The sequence below is a fragment of the Telmatherina bonti genome (genome assembly GCF_933228915.1).
Source record: "Telmatherina bonti genome assembly, chromosome: 12".
Classification (NCBI taxonomy): domain Eukaryota; kingdom Metazoa; phylum Chordata; class Actinopteri; order Atheriniformes; family Telmatherinidae; genus Telmatherina; species Telmatherina bonti.
Window position 1 is genome coordinate 31877277 of NC_136610.1, and position 21525 is coordinate 31898801.

The following is a 21525-nucleotide window of genomic DNA, read 5'->3' on the forward strand; positions in this document are numbered from 1 at the left end:
TCGTAAAAAAATTAAGCATATGCTGATGAGAATGGCCCTTATGTCTAACAATATGCTCTCTAGTCTACATAATACGAAACAAAAGGATTTACAGTTTGAACATCGACACAAACTGATACCTTCTGAAACACTATGTCATACCCCAAACAGAGGAAATAACAGGAATAATTAAGAAATAGCGTCAGGAAAAAAAAAACAACTTTCACCAAAAAGAGAGAAAAAAACCCCACAAAAGAAACAAGGTTGGAAACTTCAAGGCAGACATCAGCTTTTTAACATTTTAAATATTATCCTGATACATAACAGATGATTTACAGCTGGTACTTCAGGAGGCAGCGCATTTTCTAATCCCATTTCACTGAGTTTAACTCCAAAAAATACATTAGAGATGCAATGTTGCCATCTAGTGACACTAAAGGGACGTTACAACACCTTATTCCAATAGAAGTTGGACCCTGAAACGTAGCGCATGCATGCATATGTAAATAACCACCATCTGTGCAAAAGGCCATTTCCATGTCCGGTAATGAACACAGTCAGCTGAAAGAGGCAAGGTCAGTAAACTGTGGATTCATAACAACAAGAGCTGAATGTAAGTGATCTTGTTAACTGTTTTCACAAAATAAATTAATTGGTGGTACAAAGGAAGTACAAAGTTAAGCAAGAAAAACATTTAATCAGTGCACAGTCAGCAGAAAATGATTTAGGATTCTTGGAATGACTGGGTTTGGATGATGGACGGATAGATGGATGGATGGATGGATGGATGGATGGGTGATATCAATTTATGAATGATTGATTTATTTGTTGATTGATTGATTAAAATGGAGTTGAACATTTTGAATGCAAAAGAGAAATACAAACAAAAACAAAACCAAAAGAAAGAAACAAAAATAAAAGTTCAACCAGAATGGGTAGAAGCATCAGCTTATATCCCACTCTTATATTTGTATAGATATCCTATGTGTATATACATAAACACACACACACACACACACACACACACACATATATATATATATATATATATATATATATATATATATATATATATATATATATATATATATATATATATATATATATACATATATATATATATATACATATATATATATATATATATATATATATATATATATATATATATATATATGTATATATATATGTATATATATATATATATATATATATATATATATATATATATATATATATATATATATATATATATATATATATATATATATATATATATATATGCAGCCCATTTGATTTATAAATCAAATGATGTGAAATGTCAAATTGCCTGAAACATTTTGTCAGATCTTATTGTTTATGTGAAACTTTATTGTTTTGATGACTTTGTGTGTTTTGTTTTTTTACTGTTGCTTTTTGAAGTTTTGTTTCTTTTATTTACATGTTTTCTTGTGACTTCTTTGTCGATATTTATTCGTTATGCTGTTCTGATTTTACAAAACTCTCTTTTTAAAAAAATTTTTTTTAGTTCTTGTGTATTTGGTTTGGTTTTCCTTTAATACTTTTTTTTACTTGTACTGATGCACCACCTCAACTACCTGTCCATTTATCAGGGCAGGAGGGAGAGCAGGAGTGGATTTCCTAAAATCTATCAACAATTCTTTTGTCTTTGACACATTTATGTGCAGGAAAGAAGACTGACACCACTCAAGAAAGTCAGTCAAGACAGGGCCATGATCAAGAACATCACCAGAGACCAGAGAAACTATGACAGAATCATCAGCAAACTTAATGACATGGCGGTTCTCATAGAGGCTTTGGCACATATTTGTGTACAATACAAACAACAAGGGAGACAAAATGCAACCCTGGGGTGCACCAGTGGAGGAAACCAGAGAGTCAGACAGAATGCTGTTGACTCTAACTTGCTGAGTCCTGCATGTTAGAAAGTCAATTAGCCATAGAATCAAAGTTCCATCCACATTCATATATTTAAGTCTCTCTGCCAGTAGATGTGGCTGAATTGAGTTGAAGGCTGAGGAAAAGTCAATGAAGAGCAGCCGCACTAACGTCCTTGCACCTTCGAGATGACTGAGTGTCAAATTTAGGAGTGTAGCGATTGCATCATCTACTCCTCTACCTGACCGATAAGCAAATTGGAATGGGTCAAGGATTGGATTGACACAACTCAGCAATTCAGACTTAACTACTTTTTCAAGGGCTTTCATGACCAGAGATGTAAGCGCGATGGGCCTGAAATCATTAAGTTCTTTAGGTGACTTGACTTTTGAAACAGGAACGATGACGGATTTTTTCCACAGGGCAGGTATCTGACAGAGCTCAAGAGATTTTGAAAAGATATAACAAATGATGTCTGCCACTTGCTCCGCACAGTTTTTTAGGACCCGTCCCCCAATACCGTCAGGGCCAGGACTCTTCCTCTCCTTTACTCCTTTACTCCTTTAAAGAGTTTTACAACCATAACTCGATCGACATGGACAGTGCTTTTTGGCTCAGTTACACTGTTCTTCAAAACTGTCAATTCATCACTGAAATCATGAATATCAAACCGATTGTAAAATGAATCCTACCTATAGGCCTTAAAGGAGCACTTTGTGACTCTGTGTTTTGTAAATGGCACTGTTACATTTCTCATCTACATAGAGCTGCTTTTCTTCAACATCATACCAAGTTTGAGAAACCGTACTACAAATCCTCTTTTTTCCTGGACACTGTGTCACTTTACAGCAGCATTTGGCTTCTTGACACTACATCATACACTGGCAACTAGATCTGAACACAATGCACATGGTGGCTGTTTCAGCAAAGAAATGCTGACAGACACTGAATTAGCCATCACTATAGGGGACATCTCACCGGAAAAAAATATCTACTGAAGCTCATTGTGCCTCTTTAAACTACATCTGAAACAATGATAAGAATTTGCTATGTTGAAAAAAAACTGAAGAACATATATTAAGATTTTTACAGACTGAACTTGTTTTATCTCAGTAAAACAGCAAAGTTTCACTTCAGTATGTAAAGAACTCCTGGATTCATCCGTTCCTGTTGGAGGTGAAATAACCTAATGCCTTTTTTTCTTTGGCATGGTTATTGTGACCTTTAAAAATACTAAATGTTTCAGTCCTCAGGCCTAATTCATCAGGTAGTCAAATAGACTTGATGAGTTTAAAGTGTCTATGAAATTCCACACTTCATGAGAGGAGTGTGGTTGACATTGAGTTCTAGTAGGTGAATTCCTGGCGTTATTAAATATGACACCTTTTTACAATAACCAACAAATACATTTTTCCTAAGTTGACTTAAGACAATTGTTAAATGGTAAATTGACTTATGAAGCGCTTTTCCAGTCATGCCGGCCACTCAAAGCACTTTACACTACATGTCACAGTCACACATTCACACACACACAGTAATACCCTGATAGGCACATCAGGGATGTTAGGTTTAGTGTCTTGACCAAAGACACTTAGGCATGTAATCAGGTGAAGCCTGGAATCAATCTGCTTTTCCTTCTGAGCTACACAACCTTAAAAACAAACAAACAAAACAAAAACATACATAGTGACTGACTTACTCCTATCAGTTTATTCCATTTGAACTTTATTTAACCAGGATGTAAAATCTCTTTCCAATGGGCTAAGACAGGATGCAACACTATTGAGAAGTAATCAGTCCAATAAATCACACACAGAAGGAATACACAATAAAAAAATACCTGTAAATTATATAAAAAGGAAATAAAAAAAAACAAAAAAAAAAACAACAAACTAGTTAAGATCAAAGATTTAAACACCAAATAAAACCATAATAAGAGAAAATTAGAGACATTGACCCATGTAGTCAGGTGATGCGATTTACAGCATTTTTCTAAAATGGAATGCCTTCAACTTAATAGAAAACATTTCTACCCTGTTCTGAGTCGTTTCTGCCAGAAAACCAGTGCACCCATCCATAAGACATGAGGAGGTTTTCTAACTTATAAAATGATGTGAATCCACTAGCGAGATCAAGTCTTGAGCCAACTCAACACCTCTGGGACTTGTCGGACCAACATGTCAGCACGCTCCACCACCATTCTGAACACTGTGTGAAGAAAAATATCCCAGAAGTGGCTGAACTTACTACTTTATCAGACATTTTAGCAACAACTAAAAAAAAAGAAATAAAAGCTTAAGATCTTCATCATTCGATTGACTCACCGACAGAAGACATTTGTGTGATTTATCACCACCTAGCAGAAGTTTCTACAACTGATATTAAGTAGTACGATGTATTTACTGAGGTATCTGGCAGGTAAATATATTAATTACCCTTGTGGGTGATTTTAGATTGTAACAGATTCAGGTTAATTAGAAAATACAAACATTTGCGCTCAAATAAAAACATTACAGATTGACTTTTTCTACTTTTTCCTCAGATCTTTCAATTAACTTCAGTCCTAAAACAAAACTATCAGATATGTCAGAATTCAAATATGTTTTTCCTTTTAGAAGCCTATTTAATTACATATTGCCATTGTTAAAAAAAAAAAAAGAATAAATAAAACAAATTTTCCATAAAAGTTTGGTGCTGGGAAAGTCTTAAATATATTTTATTCTTCTGATTGTTGTTAATCTCTCATAAATGTACTAAAATACACAAAGTGCATTGATTTGGATCTTTAAATAAGCTTTACATTGATGAAATATGTTTTATTGTGGTTACTATGTAGAATTTCCAAAAATCATTACATCTGACACATTTCCTGTTTTTTCCCCACAAACAATGCTATCATATGAGCATGTTGGCATCTAAATGGGCATTTATTTGGTATCTTTAAAGAACTAGATTGGAGTGAGTTTCTTTAAGCCAAAAAAAGAAAAAAGTCTATTATATCTTTATAGCAATATTTGGGAGATGACTTTTTGTCTTTTAATAAGTTTAAAAGTAAGTTTGTTCCCAGCGTCCTGGTGGCCTTTGAGAAAACTGAAGTTGGACTTTTAAAGTTCCTTAAGAGAAACACTGTCTTACAGATAAAACTTCCTTTTTGGGGTAACAAAACCAAAACAGTGTCTAGAAATTGAAGGAAAAATTGTCTGAAAGTAAAAAAAAAAGTCTCTAATGGCTCACAAGGGTCAAACTGTCTGAAAACACTGAGCACTAAAGCTGCTTCATTTACCAACAGTGGTGAAAATGACCTGTTGGATTCATTTGTTCCTTCTGATATACAGTCAGTTATGGGTGCATTGTTTCAGTGAAATCAGGTGACTCATTTGAGAAACGGCACTAAGTTTAGTGTGGAGTCAAAGCAGTTTGGATATTTGCAATTGTTTTTATAATGAAAATAATTACAGCAAATTAATGCCATCATTACAACGTTTAACATCTTCTGTGTCTTAATGTAGGAAAAGAGAAGAAAAGACATTGCTCTGACAATTCTCAGAAACCAATAAAATTACTCATTAAGCAGAGAATATTACTAAGAAGAATAAAAAATGACTTAAGTTAAAAAACTTCAACCTATATTTACATTCCAATACGGCACCCACTGAATAAGTTGCAGTTTTAGAAATTGGTTTTCAACTTTGACACACAGCTACAATGGAAGGAAAAATGTGGTTGCATTTCTCAAAAAACCTGTCTGTCAATTACATGCATGCCATTAAATCATCAAAGGTCAGAAGTGTCTGTTTTAACCTTTATTTTTCCCCGGCTTCGAAAGTGCTTGAATCACGAAACCTCTTCTGCTTTTTATAATAGAGAAGTGAGGACAGATCTCACCACAACCTCCTGACCAAAGACTCACCAATACAGCTCGCTGCTTTGTAGGTGATGTTGCCTGTTTGGGCTTTTCATACATGTAATACGGAAAGTTGATGATCAATATGTCTTTGTGCCCAAATTTATCAGCAATGCAATGGAATCAAAATGGAATTTTGACATGCTCATTAATAAACAGTGCAGCACTGGTCTTCTGGTTTCATAAATGACAATGTACAAAACAAACAGTAATTGATCGTAATTTTCTGTACAAAAGTACAGAAGAAAAGTTTATCTCTAATGAGCAATAAATGATTTTATTGGTGGGAAAAGAAATTCAAATTACATTCCAAACATACTAACAAATACGCATACAGGCCAGAAGAGTTTGATTTTTCACTACTGCTCCAAGTTTGGATAACTTAACTAATTTTACATACAGTAATCCACTGTTATCTTCAGTCATATATCTATCTATCTATCTATCTATCTATCTATCTATCTATCTATCTATCTATCTATCTATCTATCTATCTATCTATCTATCTATCTAAAAGTTCAACCAGAATGGGTAGAAGCATCAGCTTATATCCCACTCTTATATTTGTATAGATATCCTATGTGTGTATTTATATATATATATATATATATATATATATATATATATATATATATATATATATATATATATATATATATATATATATATATATATATATATATATATATATATATATATATATATATATATAATTTCACAGACATAAAAAAAAAATGAATAGAATAGACCTTTATTGTCCAGTGAAGTGGATAATTGCCTTTGGCTCACCAATAAAAAACAACACATAGAATACAGTCTTGTACAGATACAATAAAAGCACAAATACAAATACACATTAAAAATGCCTAAAAGGTAAACACTAGGAGGTGAGTACGAAGTACGAAGTTCGATTCACCTTTGGGCATCGTCCTTTTGTTGAGTTTAGAATACTAATTGCATTTGGAATAAACTACGCTTTGAAGGAATGTTTAGACAGAGGAACTCTAATTTGGCTTCTTGACTTCAGGAGCTGAACACGACAGGACAGATGTTGATCGATATCCTCAGCTTTCATCTCAGTCCTTCCACTATACATATGCAGAAGCTATTGGGCTATTCCTAGAACTTTAACACAATGGTATATGAAATAGTAACAGTGAAAGGAAATATTATTTCATAGATGTTTACAGATATGGAACAAAATACATGAGATAAAAAGTCAAATAAGTATAACTGTAGATGTTAGCAGAAGTAAAATCTGGCATTAGAAAAAAAACTCTGCCACTCATTTAGCATTTAGCCTCTAAAATCACACTTTTTAGGAAGTGTAGGCAGACAGCAATGTGACTGTCAGTCCAGTGATTACCAGTTAATTACCAGTTGCAAACACACAAGCCCAGTCTGTTGTTTACAGGCCAATGTAGTACTTTGAGTTAGCTTCCCTCTTACAGGAAGGTTTGAGGAAATGTTTATAAACTCAGTTTTCATATTACTTTACACATATTGTTTTGTACTCTTTGGGGGAACATAGTGTGTATTCTATTGTGTTATGAGCCATGTGAGACATGACGTCCCATTCTAAAATTAAAGCTGATGGATGTTCCTTGTAATGTAAATCAGATACAAAGGGAAAGTCTTCAAAATGCTCCAAAATTATGATAATATGTACTGTTGTCGGACTGAGAAAAACACACGGAAGGCTGGAAATACCACGTTTATTTTTCTGTTAGGATTCCCATTAGCTTCCACAAAGTGGTTGCTAATTACACTATATAATAACAACAACAACAAAAAAACAAAAAAACACAATTATGCCAGCAGGTAACTTAAATCACTACATAGAAATATTACAAAAAATAACCAAATTAGAATCAAATACATAATATAAATATAAAACAATCTAATCAGACATTCATTAATTAGTGTTAAATAAATACAGTCGCACTTCTACCAATTTAAAAGAGTCATTAATTTGTGTTTAAGTAACTCTTAAAATATAATTTGTTACTGGTGTGTCTAACATTAAATGGGAAGATATTCCAAGCCAAAGAAGCTCTATAATGAACAGCTGTTATTATGGCATCACCAAATGACCCCTTTTTGAGTGTTTTGTCAATGGCAAAACACTGAAAATTTTATCTGTTCATGAAAAAAGTGTTGTACTATTTCATATAACATTTTGAACAAACATCAAAAGACAATATTTTAATTTATCCTCTATAGGTAACCATGATAATGCATCTCTGGAGGACGAATCGAACTGCTCGATCCTGTGCGATTTGAAGTTGTTTGAGATGTGTCACGACAGCTCTTGACCAAATAACAGGGCAGTACGCCTAATGTCACAGAACAAAAGATCGAAAAACGTGACGCACAATAGAAGATGGAACATAAGCAAAGCATTTTCCTTGAAATGGCAATGCCCTTTCCCATCTTCGAAATAATATGATCAATCTGATCAGACCATTATGATTTAATTTAACATCAAATAATTTGGTCTTAGCTCGACTGATACTTCATCTACAAACAACTTAAATGCAGTGACTTTAGCATGAGTACATCTACTAACAAATATATTTGGATTTAGTTTGGACAGTGTTTATTACCAACTAGTTCATGACCTATCTGCTTATATTGTTCAACTTAACCTGAAGTTCTTGCTCAGCATGAATGACACTGATGATGTACACAACAAAGTAGGTTTATCCGCACACATAATCAAATCAGCATTTTTGCCATCGCAAGGTAAATCACGCACCATCTGCAACAAGTAAAGCACAACACTTGTGACAAAATATGCTAACATTTCTAATATTTGTCAAAAGAGGAAGACAGTTTCTTCAAAACAAAACTAAACAAAAAATGAAAAAAAAAACCAACACAACGCACAAGCATGGGATATAAAACAACAAGAACAACTACAGCAACAAAAACATTAATATTTCAGTGCTGTGCTCTGTAAATCACAAGCCTAATGAAGGAACAAATGCACCTGCAGAAGTGATAAAAAAAAAGTCTGGAAATCTTTACTGAAAAATATGAACAAATAATTCAAAAGACATTCGCCAATAAATTCCATGATTAGTTACATCTAAAACTAGACACTGAAAAGCATTACTAAGGATAGTAAAGATGTGCATTTGATAGAAAACAAGAAGACGGTTCAATTTCATTTTATCAATTTAAGTCATATATTGTTCATACCAAGTTATAAATAAGATATATGGAGGCAAATATAGTGCCAGATGTCCGGTCTTGAGATGTTCCATCCTCTGTTATGGCCATTCTTCAATTTAGTCTTGATTTTTCTTTTTGTTCTTCTTGTTTCTCCTTAATCTGCAATTATTTACAAATCATTTATTAATATTTTATAATGTCAGCCTCATTTTGAGTATTATATTGCACACCTTTCTTCTGAAACTGAAATGTAAAAAAACCTAAAACAAAACCTAAACAAAAGGGTGGTGCACAAACACACATGCAGAAAACAGAAGTAGAACATCTAACATGGTGATCTTGTAAAGAATAACAGCTGCTGGGTAAGTGTTTTTGCTGTGGTTGTGAAAGTGTGTCATGTGCCACGTGGGTAAAAACATGTGGGCACGCACTACACGAGGAATAAACACAGAACTTCTCCCACGTTTCACCACAGACCTGAGATGGCTCCACTCGCTCCATTGGGAATTGCAGAGAGCATCTTTCGCTCTGACACACACCGCCTTAGCACTGTGCTTCACTTTATACTGACAAGTGTCTGTGAAGTCACTGGTCAATCTCTAGAAAACAAACACGGTATTACATCTCTGTTATATATAAATATGTCTTTTAAACCTCTTCATGTTAAAACATGTTTTATCTTCTTAAGTTTGACTCAACTTTTTTAAAAGTTCCTCTTACCTTTGTAGGATTTGAGTCACTGCATGGGTCATCACACTTTCTGCATCCAGCACTGAGCTGTGCAATCTGGAAGGTGAGGGGGAAGTAAGAGTGGGGCCTGCTCCAGGAGTTCGGGTAACTCCACTCTACCATTGTAGTGTTGACTTTACCGATCTTAACTTTGTCAGGTTTCACTTTTAAAGGGATGAAACAGCACACAAGGTGAGGTGAAAACAAACACAGCCAGAAAAACAGGATCACTGAAACACAAACAAGTAAGACTCACCTATCTCTGATAAGAAGAAGAGTTTGGAGTAGCTTTCCAGCACAAAGTGCTCAGTCCTCACGTCGACGGTGATGTAGATCTGTTGAATCTCCTCGGCGTAGGGGCAGTGCCTCTCATCCCGGCAGTTGATCCCATGCCCGCTGCTATCCACAGAACAGCTGAAGTTACTGTGAGCTGAGGAGCAAATCCAACGCTGGTTACTGGCATCCACAGAGCACTGAGTGTTATTCTCATCAGATGCACTGAAAGAAACAAGAAGTCATTTCATTGGGAGGAAATAGTCACTAAACACCAAGAAGCTGCCACAGCTGAACTATGTTGATGAGAAATCTGCTTGAAATGTACATTTCCAAGTGACCGAACATTTGCTTTATGTTCTCTTTCATATGGATGTTTTCATGGATGTCCCAGAGTAAATTCGACTTTGCCACGAGTCTGAATATGGTAGCTATTGTAAAGCAAACAGAAAACATCCCGGCAGTTTGAGAGCTTACCGTTGAGCTTTGATAAATGCCACTTTGCCAACGCGGTTGTTGTGCCAGGTCCAAGAGCAGTGAAAATCTCCATTATAATTCTGAGCCGTGCACTTTAAATAATCCTCTAATGAGACAAATCAGAGGACAAGAGAAAATTAAGCCATGGAAATAGTTGTGAAATGTACACAGTTTTAGCAGCTTTTCCACTGAGGAAGTCTATACCTTGTTCTGTTTTAACTAGAATCCTCCATCTCTTGGTCTCCACCTGCCGGATTAGGACCTCAGTGTAATTTAGGAGCGACCCATCTGTGCTGTGGCAGGTGTAGTTGCCTCCTCCCGAGCTTTCAATCAGTTGCACCATGTATGTGTTTCCCTTCTCCGGCCTCTCTCTTCCATTTTTCTTCCAAGAAATGTCCTGGCTCTGGTTGTCTCTCCTCAGAAGCCCCTCTGGGTTCTCGAGGCAGCTCAAAGGCTGTTGGCCCTGAGTGCCATCCACGTCCACAACCAGAACTAACATGAGTGAATACACACACTTCAGACTGGAAAAGAGGTTGTTTTAAAACTGATTTTGCATTAGTGTATTATAAATATCAAACATACTGTTGGGCATCAGAGTCCATGAGCTTCTTGGATTTAGGGAAATAACTTGCACAAACAAGCAAACAAAAATAATTGTCAAATTCATCTGGAAGGCAAAGAGGGAGAAATTTACATTACCTCTCTGTGTACAGAAAGCCCTAAACATGCTGTGATTAAATAAGAGAAAGCAATGCGCTGTTATGTGTTCTCATTGGCATCTAGAAAACTGAAGAAAAATAATTAAATAGAGGAAGCATACGCTGAATTTTTAAAGATTTTAGGATTTACTGTTGTGTTATTCTATAAATATACAAACATCTGATTAAAATAATAAAACATAAATGTGTAACATTTAAACAGAACAATGATTATTATTATCAACATAGCTGCTAATTTTTTAAACCTAATTTTATTAATAAATAAATCATTATTTATCATTCTATTAAGGGAAGCAGTCAAACATCTTCTTACCTTGCCGTCAGCTTGACGAGACTCCTGTGATTCTAACTGGCTTATATACCTCTGACATTTTATGGAGAAAAAAAAAAATCCCCAGTAACTTCACTTTCCAATGCTTTTAGACAACAAGAATGTTTCCCTCTGTTACTTCCACATAGAGTGCGTATTTTACTCACTACAGCTGTCACTGTTGTTTTTTTTGTTTGTTTTTTTAACAAGTGAAATATATTGCGCAATTAAATCTGATCCTGAGCGTTTGTTGCCTTTAAGCTTTATGATGTTTGAGGGCTGTGCCTCTAGCGGCTGTGGATACTCCTTTAGTTGCTGGCAATGCTTTAGTTTCACTTTTGCGTTCAGTACAGAGAAGGTTATTAACCATACTGGTCTGGTTGTTTAATGCCAGGCTTTGTGAAAACCTTTATGCCCCATCTGAATTGTCCCAGTATACACCTGGGTTTTTTTTTTCTTCACAAAGAAACAGAAACTTGATTATGCAATGTTACACATCAAAACATGGAATCTTATTCAGGTGTGCCACAAAAGAAAAAAAAAACACCTAATGCCAACTGTGTATTTTCAATATGATGTCAGATGCCGGAATCTCACAGCAGTCGCCAGAGGAATGTGTAACTTTTGGTTTCTGTCATGGCTCCAAAAGGGCACAAAGAATATAAACAGATAAATAAAACAGACTCAGGCAATGATGTAATCCTCCTTTGAAATCATCCAACACAGCTGGAAGCATCAAGCTAGCATCAGTGCCTTACCAAACATTCTTATTCACTGCTGAAACCACACCTGAAAGTCCTTTACAGACATAAGATATAAAACATTACTGGCTTCATCATCTTTTAAAGAGCTCATGGTATTTTTTTTATTACTTTTGGTTTATCTGCAGTCTTCAAACAATGTATGAATATAATGTCCAGTGACTACAATGAATCTAATTAAGATTCTGTGTCATCTCTACCACCCGGTTTGGTTATTTCTTTTTCTTTTACAAAGGACAAGTAAAAAATGCTTAGTTTTAAATAGTTAAACATGTCAATATCAGTGTCAGCTTCCTGTATGCAGCACATTTCAAATCTAATGCCCAACCAGCATGCTTTACAGTAAAATAATCATCAACAATAAAAAGATAAAAGCAAAACAATAAAAATGGTAAAATCCAGTAGACAGGACTCTGCTCAGGTGAGCCATGGCTGCAAACGCTTGTGTCCTCTGGTTTTCATGACAGATTGACGGACGCCCAGAACTATCTGGTCAGCTGACCTGAGGGCTCAAGAGGGTTGATGCACCTCAAGCACAAGGTCAGAAAAATATTCTGGGTTTAATCAGTTTTTAAAAAGTGTTATGAGATGCTTAAGATGGGACTTAATTTCTCTGTTTATCAAAAACTAAAAAAAAAAAAAAAAAAAAAAAAAAAATCCCAAAACATTACATTATGCTTTTTTGTACTGTACGAATGACAATAACTCCTGATTCTTGTCGGATGGAAATGTACATCTACTGAGCATGTGCTGTGACAAATGAATGAAATGATAAGCCAGGAGAAGATTCTGGGTGAAATTAATCACATTTCAACAAGTTAAACACCAAAATATTGTTTTTTCATTTGTAATTATATTTGTTCCTGCAAACACCGTGGTAAACAAAAAGGAGTAATTTTGTATATCAACCCTCATTTGAAGAAAAATGAAAAGGCAAGTTTATTTGTACAGCTCATTTCATGTACAAAATTAATTCTTTACAGAAAAGCATTACATAAGGTGCCAAGAAACCCTTAAAACCTGCTAAGAAACAACAGAAAATTGCAAAAATTGCACTAAAATGATAACTTAAATTAAAGTTATTGATAGTTTGCTGCGATTGACTGGCGACCTGTCCAGGGTGTACCCTGGCCCAGAGGTTGTCTAGTCTGTCTAGTTTGTCTAGTCCTCCTGGTTGACTGTCCATATTGGGATCATCCCCTGCTATGTGGCAGCAAGGTGGCGTAGTAGTTAGCACAGTGGTCCCACAGCAAGAAGGTTTGAGGAGGGAGGTTTGAAGAGTGACCTTGTCTGTGTTGCATGTTCTCTCCATCCTCCCACTCACAACACATGCGTGTTAGTTTAATTGCCATGATTAACTGATCACTGATCATATATAACTAGTTTTGGTTAAGTGTCTGCCAAATTAATGTAGAATAGAATTTTGTGTCATTTGGACACATCCACTGAAGTTTGACAGCCAGACAGCAGGAGGGTCCACATCCAATGTGATCCCCTGTATCAAGATTTCAGTCATTCCGGGTAAAGGGTCAACAGTTTGTACAGATGTTGCCAAAGAGTCATTAAATTCCTCATTAACATGAACGCCCTGCAGCGTTTCCATAATCTTCTCAAGTGCTGTTATCCTCAAATCCCATTCAGTGGAGCTCAGTGATTCTGCCTGGTTAGGAGACGTTATTCCAAAAGATGCTCCGATGAAAAAACCTAAACCTAAAAAAACCTAAATTTGTAAAAAAAAAAAAAAAAAAAAAAAAAAAAAAAAAAAAGTTGTTCCAGGGTTTTAAGGGTTTTAAGCTTTTAAGGAGTCGTTTTAAATTTTTTGTCTGTAAAAATAAAAAAGTAGAAAAATGCAAGCAGAAGAGAGAGCAGGAAGCAGCAAAGCAGGAAGCTAGAATGTTTATTTGTCTCTTACCTCCAGTAACAAAAACCTGGTAACTGGCTGGAGCAGAATTTCCCTTAAAGAACCAGCAAATCTGAACTGCCCCAAAAAGCTTGTCACTTGTTTGTGCAGCACACGCAGAAGAACATATGACTCGGGGTTAGGCTCGATTAAAAAAAATGTTCAAATTACCATTTAACAAAACTAATTTAGCAATAATTGCCCCCAAAAGCAACAGTTTTCTTTATTTTGTTTTGATGAAGAAACCATGTGCGTTCAGATCAGTCTCCGAACCGATGTATTTTGGTGTCCAAGAAAACTGTGCATTAAACAAATTTCCTTGTTGTTTGGACTGCAAACTACAAACATGAGACCATTTCTTTTCTTTATTTATTAATCATACTGTACTTAATGCATTATATTCAAACAACTAAATATGACATTATGTCACATTCTAAGAACTGATAGGAAAGAATTAAGATTTTGCTTGATATCAATGGTTCGGCTCTCCCCTTTTATGTTGCAGAGCCTCTCTCCACTGTCTTTTTGATCAGTGTTTCAAGGTGGTGCCTATGAATAGAATACATGACACCATTTGGACATACCAGTAAAACTGGTACCTTCATTCCAGGGTGTGTTCCTGGTATATCACCCTTAAAACGCAAACCCAGGTTTCAGAGCTGTTAAACTGACAACTGCCGTCCTTGTGTTTAACAATAAGGAAGGTTAAATTTCCTGAAACTTTGTGTTTTGCCTTCTTCATGATCTAAATTGACAGCTTATTTTGGTTCAGGGTGACATAGATCTCCATCTTTTCATCTTCCCAAAGATGACTGGTTATGGGCAATAGGCGGAAAAATTCTCAATGCCATCATGTGTGAGCTGGTAAGGTGAAGGACTACGTTAAGGACTGCTTCTGGAAACACATCCACACTAAAGAGAGTAATAGAACAAAAGAGAGGGCAAGACAGAGAGAGAAAGAGAATGAGAGAGAGCAAGCATATTACAGGAAGTTGTTTAGTTGTTTATTGGCATAGAGGAGGGTTTAAAGTAAGGTTTTTGAAATAAAATGATACAAGAGGTCTCAGACATTATTATGTCATATTTATCCCATTAGTGAAAACATGACAATTTAACTTTCATGTTGACAGATGACATCAGACTTTGTCTTACCCTTTTGGAGCGCTCTGTAATTGACTGCCATTTTTTGAGATTATTTGAGTTCTTACATGATATCATGTCAATCTATTGCGAGACCTTCTGTCAAGACTATTGCATTATCTCAGCCTGACTAAATAAAGCTGGTGTTAAGAAGTCCTACTCAGTTTCCAAACATAAATCGCTGTGCTTTTGACTTGTTTTGATCCCACACTGACATTAATTATGTGCATTCCTGTAGTTGTTGTGCAGTGTCCCAAAATGAAGAATAATGTGAGAACCTTCACAAGTTTTTTTCCAGCTCAGAACATCATGTGACAGCTGTGATATGTTTTGGGTAATGCATCACACACCAGCAACTAAATGTCAACACATGGAGTCATATGAATGCTTACCATTATTTTATTCTGCAAAGAAATGCACAAAGGGGACATTATCAGAGTAAAGAAATGAGAGGACCTGACAAGTCAACATTGGATTGACTTGTACTGGCTCCAGAACACTAAAAGTGGATGCAAGATGTCTTTTCAATTAAGGTGGTAACATATACTGCCAAAATAGAGAGAAATTTGTTTTTAATTCTTAACGTGGCAAGAACAAAAATAAAGTTAAGCTTGGCCCAGTTATTTAATACTTTACAAAGACAGTTATACAATATTTATGACACTAAATGAGACAAAGCATCTGCCCAAATAGTTTGTCAAGAACAAACTGCAAAAGCTCCCAAAGCAGGGCTAACAACATACTAGTGTGGTGGTGAGCACACATGAGTGTCATGTGGCTCAGGTTGGCCCCTCCCTGCTAATCAGCAGGTACCTATAAAATACACCTGCTGATTTTCTTTTGTCTGCTGGCTGATTCTGCGTTGGTGGTGGTGACTGTGGCTGCCCTCTGTAGCCCTCCTCCTGGCTTGGTTTTACTCTCAGGGTGACCCACCTGCTGCTGTTTTATTGGCATAATTTTATTGCCGCGTTTCTTTTAATTAGTTTTGTTTGCTTCTTTTGCTTTAGTTAAGTTCGTAAGTTGATTTAGTTTTCTTTTGTTTGGATTGTTTTCTTTAGGCAGCTGGGAACCATTAGGTAGATGGGCTAGGCACTCTTGGTTGGGGACCCTCACGTTTGGTTTGGTTTTTTGTGATGTACTGGGCATAGAAGGGCTCCACGGTTATAGTTCGCAGTGAAGTGTGGTTGTGTTCATAAGGTGAGAGGTAGTAACACAACGGGACACTCCTTCCCTGTAGGCTGCTCTCCATTGGTGGCCCCAGCTGGCCTGGTTTCTTTAGTTGATATAGTTATTGGTTTTAAATAGGTCTTAAGAGTGGTTTTATACCCAAGTAATCATCATCTTAAATTTTTGTATTAAATAGTTTAAACTGCCTCACACGTCTCTTATTCAACAGGAGCGATCCTGCATTTGTTTCCTGGAGCCCTGTGTTAAATAAAAGTTAACTTTCTCATTTTACCTTTTGTTATTCAGTTATTGTTAAGGCCTTACCACTCTATCACACTAGCACTATCTTGGTTTTGCCACTTCAAGTACAAATTTATCTCTACATATGGAGTATGTGATGGCCTTTAGCCTTCGCTAGAAGGCTCAAAAGTGTGAAAATCTGCATTGTTCATTATTGTGGCTTCAAGCTGTTTACTTTCATGCAAATCGAACATGATTTAATTACATTCACATTAATGCATTAATTTATTTTGTTCAAGTACAGCCTAAATTTCTGAAAATGTAAAGGTAACAAAGATCCAGATATATAATTTGAGTGTAGAAAGGTGTTTTATTTTTTTTTTAATGTTAAGTGTGTATGTATAAACTAATATGAAAATTAAATGTGCACAGTGGTTGACATGGTTACCCCACAGCGAGCAGCTCCTACTTTTGAACCTTGTTTAGGGACTTTCTGAGTGGAGTTTGCATGTTCTCTGTGTGTATGTGGGGTTTTTTCTGGGTACTCTGCTTCCTCTTTAAAAACATGCATGGATTAACTGGGTATAGACCATAAATGCATGACTATAATCTGCACTGTTCTTTTAAACAAATCTGACAGCACAGTTCTGGGCCAAGTTTTTTATAGCGACAAATTCTCTTGAAACGTAACAGAATACAATCAGTAAAACTTTATGTAAAAAGAAAATGGCGAGAAGAAACTGAAACCCCTGGTAAAAGTACATATGTAAAACTAAACCAGCTTGACAAGCCATAAAATAACATGAACAAACAGGGGAAAGGTACTTATGGAGAACGATAAGGAAGCATGAATAGGTCGGGAGTTTACTTAACTATGCAGACAAATTAACTGGATTTTTCAGCGCACACTCTGTTTTCTTTATGTCAAACACAATATTCTAACAGGTCAGCTTTGGGTGTGTTGGAACTGAAGATTTAAGCCTACAGAGATGACAAGTTAATGCAATGCATCATGAGGCAAATGTACTAACATTTTTGTTCCATATCCACCAGTATTTATAAAAGCATTGATTAAAAATTCAAGTCTAACTTTCACCCATTGCTCATATAACAGGTTGGGTTTTATAAATCATGTTTTCAGGCATCATATATCACAGTTTCTCCATAATCCTAACAGCACTCTGTGCAGTGTCTGTAATACTAGCTTTGTTTAGACTCAACACATTTTTCATGGCTGGGCTTACGGGACTGTAATTTGGACTGCCAGGGGAGCCAGGACAAAACTGAACCACATAAATGTCCACAAAAAGAAAACCTTCATGAAAAAAAACAATCTACAAAGTTTTAAAACCAGTGATGAGATTAATGGATCAAACAGAGAAACTGGGAATGTAGGTGAAGCCAAATAGAGGCAGCAGTTTCATTAGAGGTGTCATTATGGTCAGAATAACCAGTAAAATAGAGCCGTCTCAGAGCCAGCCAATTATCTTAACCAGTTAGGGAACTAAATATATATAAACAAATGACTTGGATGCAGATGCAGACTAACCCTGTGTGTAGTGTTTATGCCCAGCCACTAGATGGCCTCAGAGCGCAATAGATCTCCTGAACAGGGGAAGGAGATCCGAAACAAGAAGCTGTTCAACAGGTTCAAGCAACATTCAATAATGCTATCCATTAAATATTTGTAGTTTGATCAGTTATCTAGTCAGTTTAATTCAGAAAACATTATTAAATCACTGGGGCTCAAGCAAAAGAACGTTTCTTGTCAGTATAAATTGACATTTAATTGAGTGCGCTTGGTGTTCTTGCTCAAGTGTCATAACTCAATGTTCTGCAGCTGCTGAGAATTACATGGCTGGGCAGGAGTCTCTGTATGGGCTTGTGATCAGTGAGCTGCACACTGGAATGTCTCCCAGATGCCCTCAAACCATAACAGCTGGAATGAAATCAGTGCAATGATCTCACTTTTTAGGGATGGAGAGTAGGGAATCACAGGAAAAAGAGAATACAGAGATGATGTCATGTGGGTGTGCACACATTGTGGACATGTGAGGGAAGGAGTGGACAAAGTAGAAGGTCATGTTGTATATGTACATAGGTGGTGTTTTTGCACCCTGATCTAAAGCACCATCAGTCAGTAGTACTCTTTGCGTTTCTGAGCTGCCGACTGGTTGGTCCAGATGAAACAGACTTTAGGTGATTTAGTGTTTGAAGCCTTGTTGACACATTTATCATAAAAGCAAAACTTTACTTGGGATCCGTAGTCCCTAAAAATTTTAAAGTTGATTGTGTGTGGTGGCTTCCAACAAGTGGAAATGTCACATACTGGTTTGTAGTTCATTCTCTCAACACTCCTGTAAGACGAGACCCACTCATGAATACAGATTTATATATGTTAGAAACCAAACTGAGGAACTACTAACATTGCAAACTAATCAAGGACGAGGTTTGACTGCAGAAAAACACTTTATATTAGTTTGGGCTCATTGTACCTGAGGGATGAGTGGGAATAAACCTATCAAATAAAGTTTACTGAAAAATGTTCTATTCTGAGAAATTACACTGTAGACATATTATTGTTTTATGACATCCACAGTGAAATCAAAGTTACACTATTTTTTCAAATTTGGCAGCAATATCAAAGGTTTAAATCTGCAGTGTTGCAAGGATGATGTGGTTGAATGTTGACATCACTACATGTCCAGTGATCCAAAAAACCCTTTTAAAAGCAATACATCTGTGTTGAACCACAATGAACAAATCACTAGTGTTTAGCAGGGAAGTGTGTGCAGCCCTGACAGACTCTTAATGGAAATCTGAACACAAAACAAAAACTGTAGAAACTGACAGGCTGCTGGATTTACAACTTTATTGACTATATCCTTCTATAATATTTGTCCTGTTTCCAATGTGACACCATGAACCAAAAGACCAAACGCAGTCTAAAAGTAATCACACACACATCATGCACTCATGAAAAGTTCTTTATAAAATCAACAAATTTGGTAAAATAAATTCATGACAATATGTGACACTGAGCAAAGTTTGACTCTAAATCTTCCTCCAATTAACAAAACTCAGTCAAAGGGGAACGAATGCACAACTCCCTCTGGGTTTAAAACTGAAAGTTCACAGAGTTCAGTAACTTTTAATGCAAGACTTTCACAGCAGATGAAGAGTTTATTAATGAAAACATGCTAGTGTCACTATCATAGTCTCTCAGTAATAATGTAGGCTGGTCAAAATTTATCGTCCTCTCACAGAAAAACGGGGTCAGTGAGGGGTAGCCTGCTGGAGAGAAGAGGTAGGTGGAGGCATTTTCTTTGCAGTTATATCACCTTTTGCCAGACTGTGCTAAAGTTTCTTTTTGAACACCAATGCCAAAGCACTTTGTTTAAGATTTGGCAATGTTTTCACACCAAAGACAATGGAAGTGACTATAAACTGGGCTGATGGCTCAAAGGCCTTTCATTTGAGACAATAATCTTTTTCTTTTCTTTTTGGTACAAGGATTCCTTCAACAATTTTCTTAACAGACAAGCCACAATACAGGGAATATCAACCAAAGAATTAAGCTATTGTAGAAAATAGCATCATAAAATTAATAAATTAAGTTTTTAAATTACTGTTCTCAACAGGAAGACAGCCATAACTGTCAGCAGCTGCCGCCCCCCCCCACCCCACTTAACAAAATAGCTAAAGTTTTAGCGATCAGGAGTTTGATATAAAGTGTGCCAAACAGAAACAGGCTGGAAGATTAGTTTCAGGAAGCACAGAGGGCCATTTTATTTTAACTCTAAATGTCCTTCTGTGTCCTCACAGTGAGGACAATCTTCCCCTTCTAAGAGTGTGTCGTGAATGCGATGAAGCTTCAGCCTTTTTTCTTTCATTAATCTGTGGGTGGTACTCAACTATAAACAGGAGCTGGTGCATGCACAACATGTTTTTGTCTGACGATTTTATCAGACTGTCTCATTAGGTCGGTGACTGTGTACTGTGTTTGAGTGAGTGCATAAAATGACTTCATTTAAAGATAATGAGGAAAAATAAGCTAAGTGACTCACTACTGATTTCCCTTTAAGAGTTATTTCCAGTGTGTTCCTTTAGCTGGGACTTGGTCTGTCCAATCGGAGATGTTGAATCTGCTTTGAACAACTCAACCTTTGGCCTGCTGCTATCTCCAAATGTTAGGCTTGGCGCCAACCCATACATGAATATCCCTTATTTCTGTAAGAAATGAAGGGTGTCTGAAGAGTGACAGAGGAAAAATATGTGAATTCTCTTCAGGGAACATGGTTTTCTGCCTGGGAGCCTTTTTCTTTTAGCCAGAAATTAAAACTATGGAAGTCAGAGACAAGATCTGTCCTGGTTGCTCAGTGGAGTACATCACAACTTTACAATGGTAACGTCAAGTCATTGTTGCATGCACAGTCATTATGATGAAATGCTGAGAGAGAGAGAGAGAGAGAGAGAAACAACGAGAACATGGGGGTCCTGTCACTTCTATGAATGCAGCTACACTTTTTCAAGTGACAGCTTAAAGCAGGCCTGATGTTAGTTTAAAGTGAATCTTATCTGCAGCTTGACACGAGGATGTACGTAGACTCAGACAAAAGCCTTTTGTCAGAATTTACTGTTTTCCTCCATTTTTTTTTTTTTTTTTTTTTTTTTTTTTTTGGACATGACGTTTACATGCAGTCCAGACCCGCTGCAAGATATATGTTGTGATATCCAAAAATATGACAAGAATCTGTTTTTGGTAATGTGTCATAAAAATGTGCAGGAAAACATTTTTTGTAGCCATTGTTGAAAGAATCAACATAATTGACAAACTGACCATTTGGCAA

The 21525-nt window shown here is 36.1% G+C and overlaps 1 protein-coding gene across 1 annotated transcript in view; it reads right to left on the bottom strand.

The window, feature by feature from the left end:
* Positions 1-21525, bottom strand: part of il12ba (interleukin 12Ba) — a gene marked incomplete at both ends in the record, with an annotated part of 55844 nt that overhangs the window by 2629 nt on the left and 31690 nt on the right. Inside the window, 5 exons of the mRNA XM_079250188.1 lie at positions 9437-9558; positions 9680-9852; positions 9945-10186; positions 10439-10544; positions 10643-10930. Of these exons, the coding sequence (XP_079106314.1) occupies positions 9437-9558; positions 9680-9852; positions 9945-10186; positions 10439-10544; positions 10643-10930 (931 nt within the window). The remainder of the gene's footprint in view (positions 1-9436; positions 9559-9679; positions 9853-9944; positions 10187-10438; positions 10545-10642; positions 10931-21525) is intronic.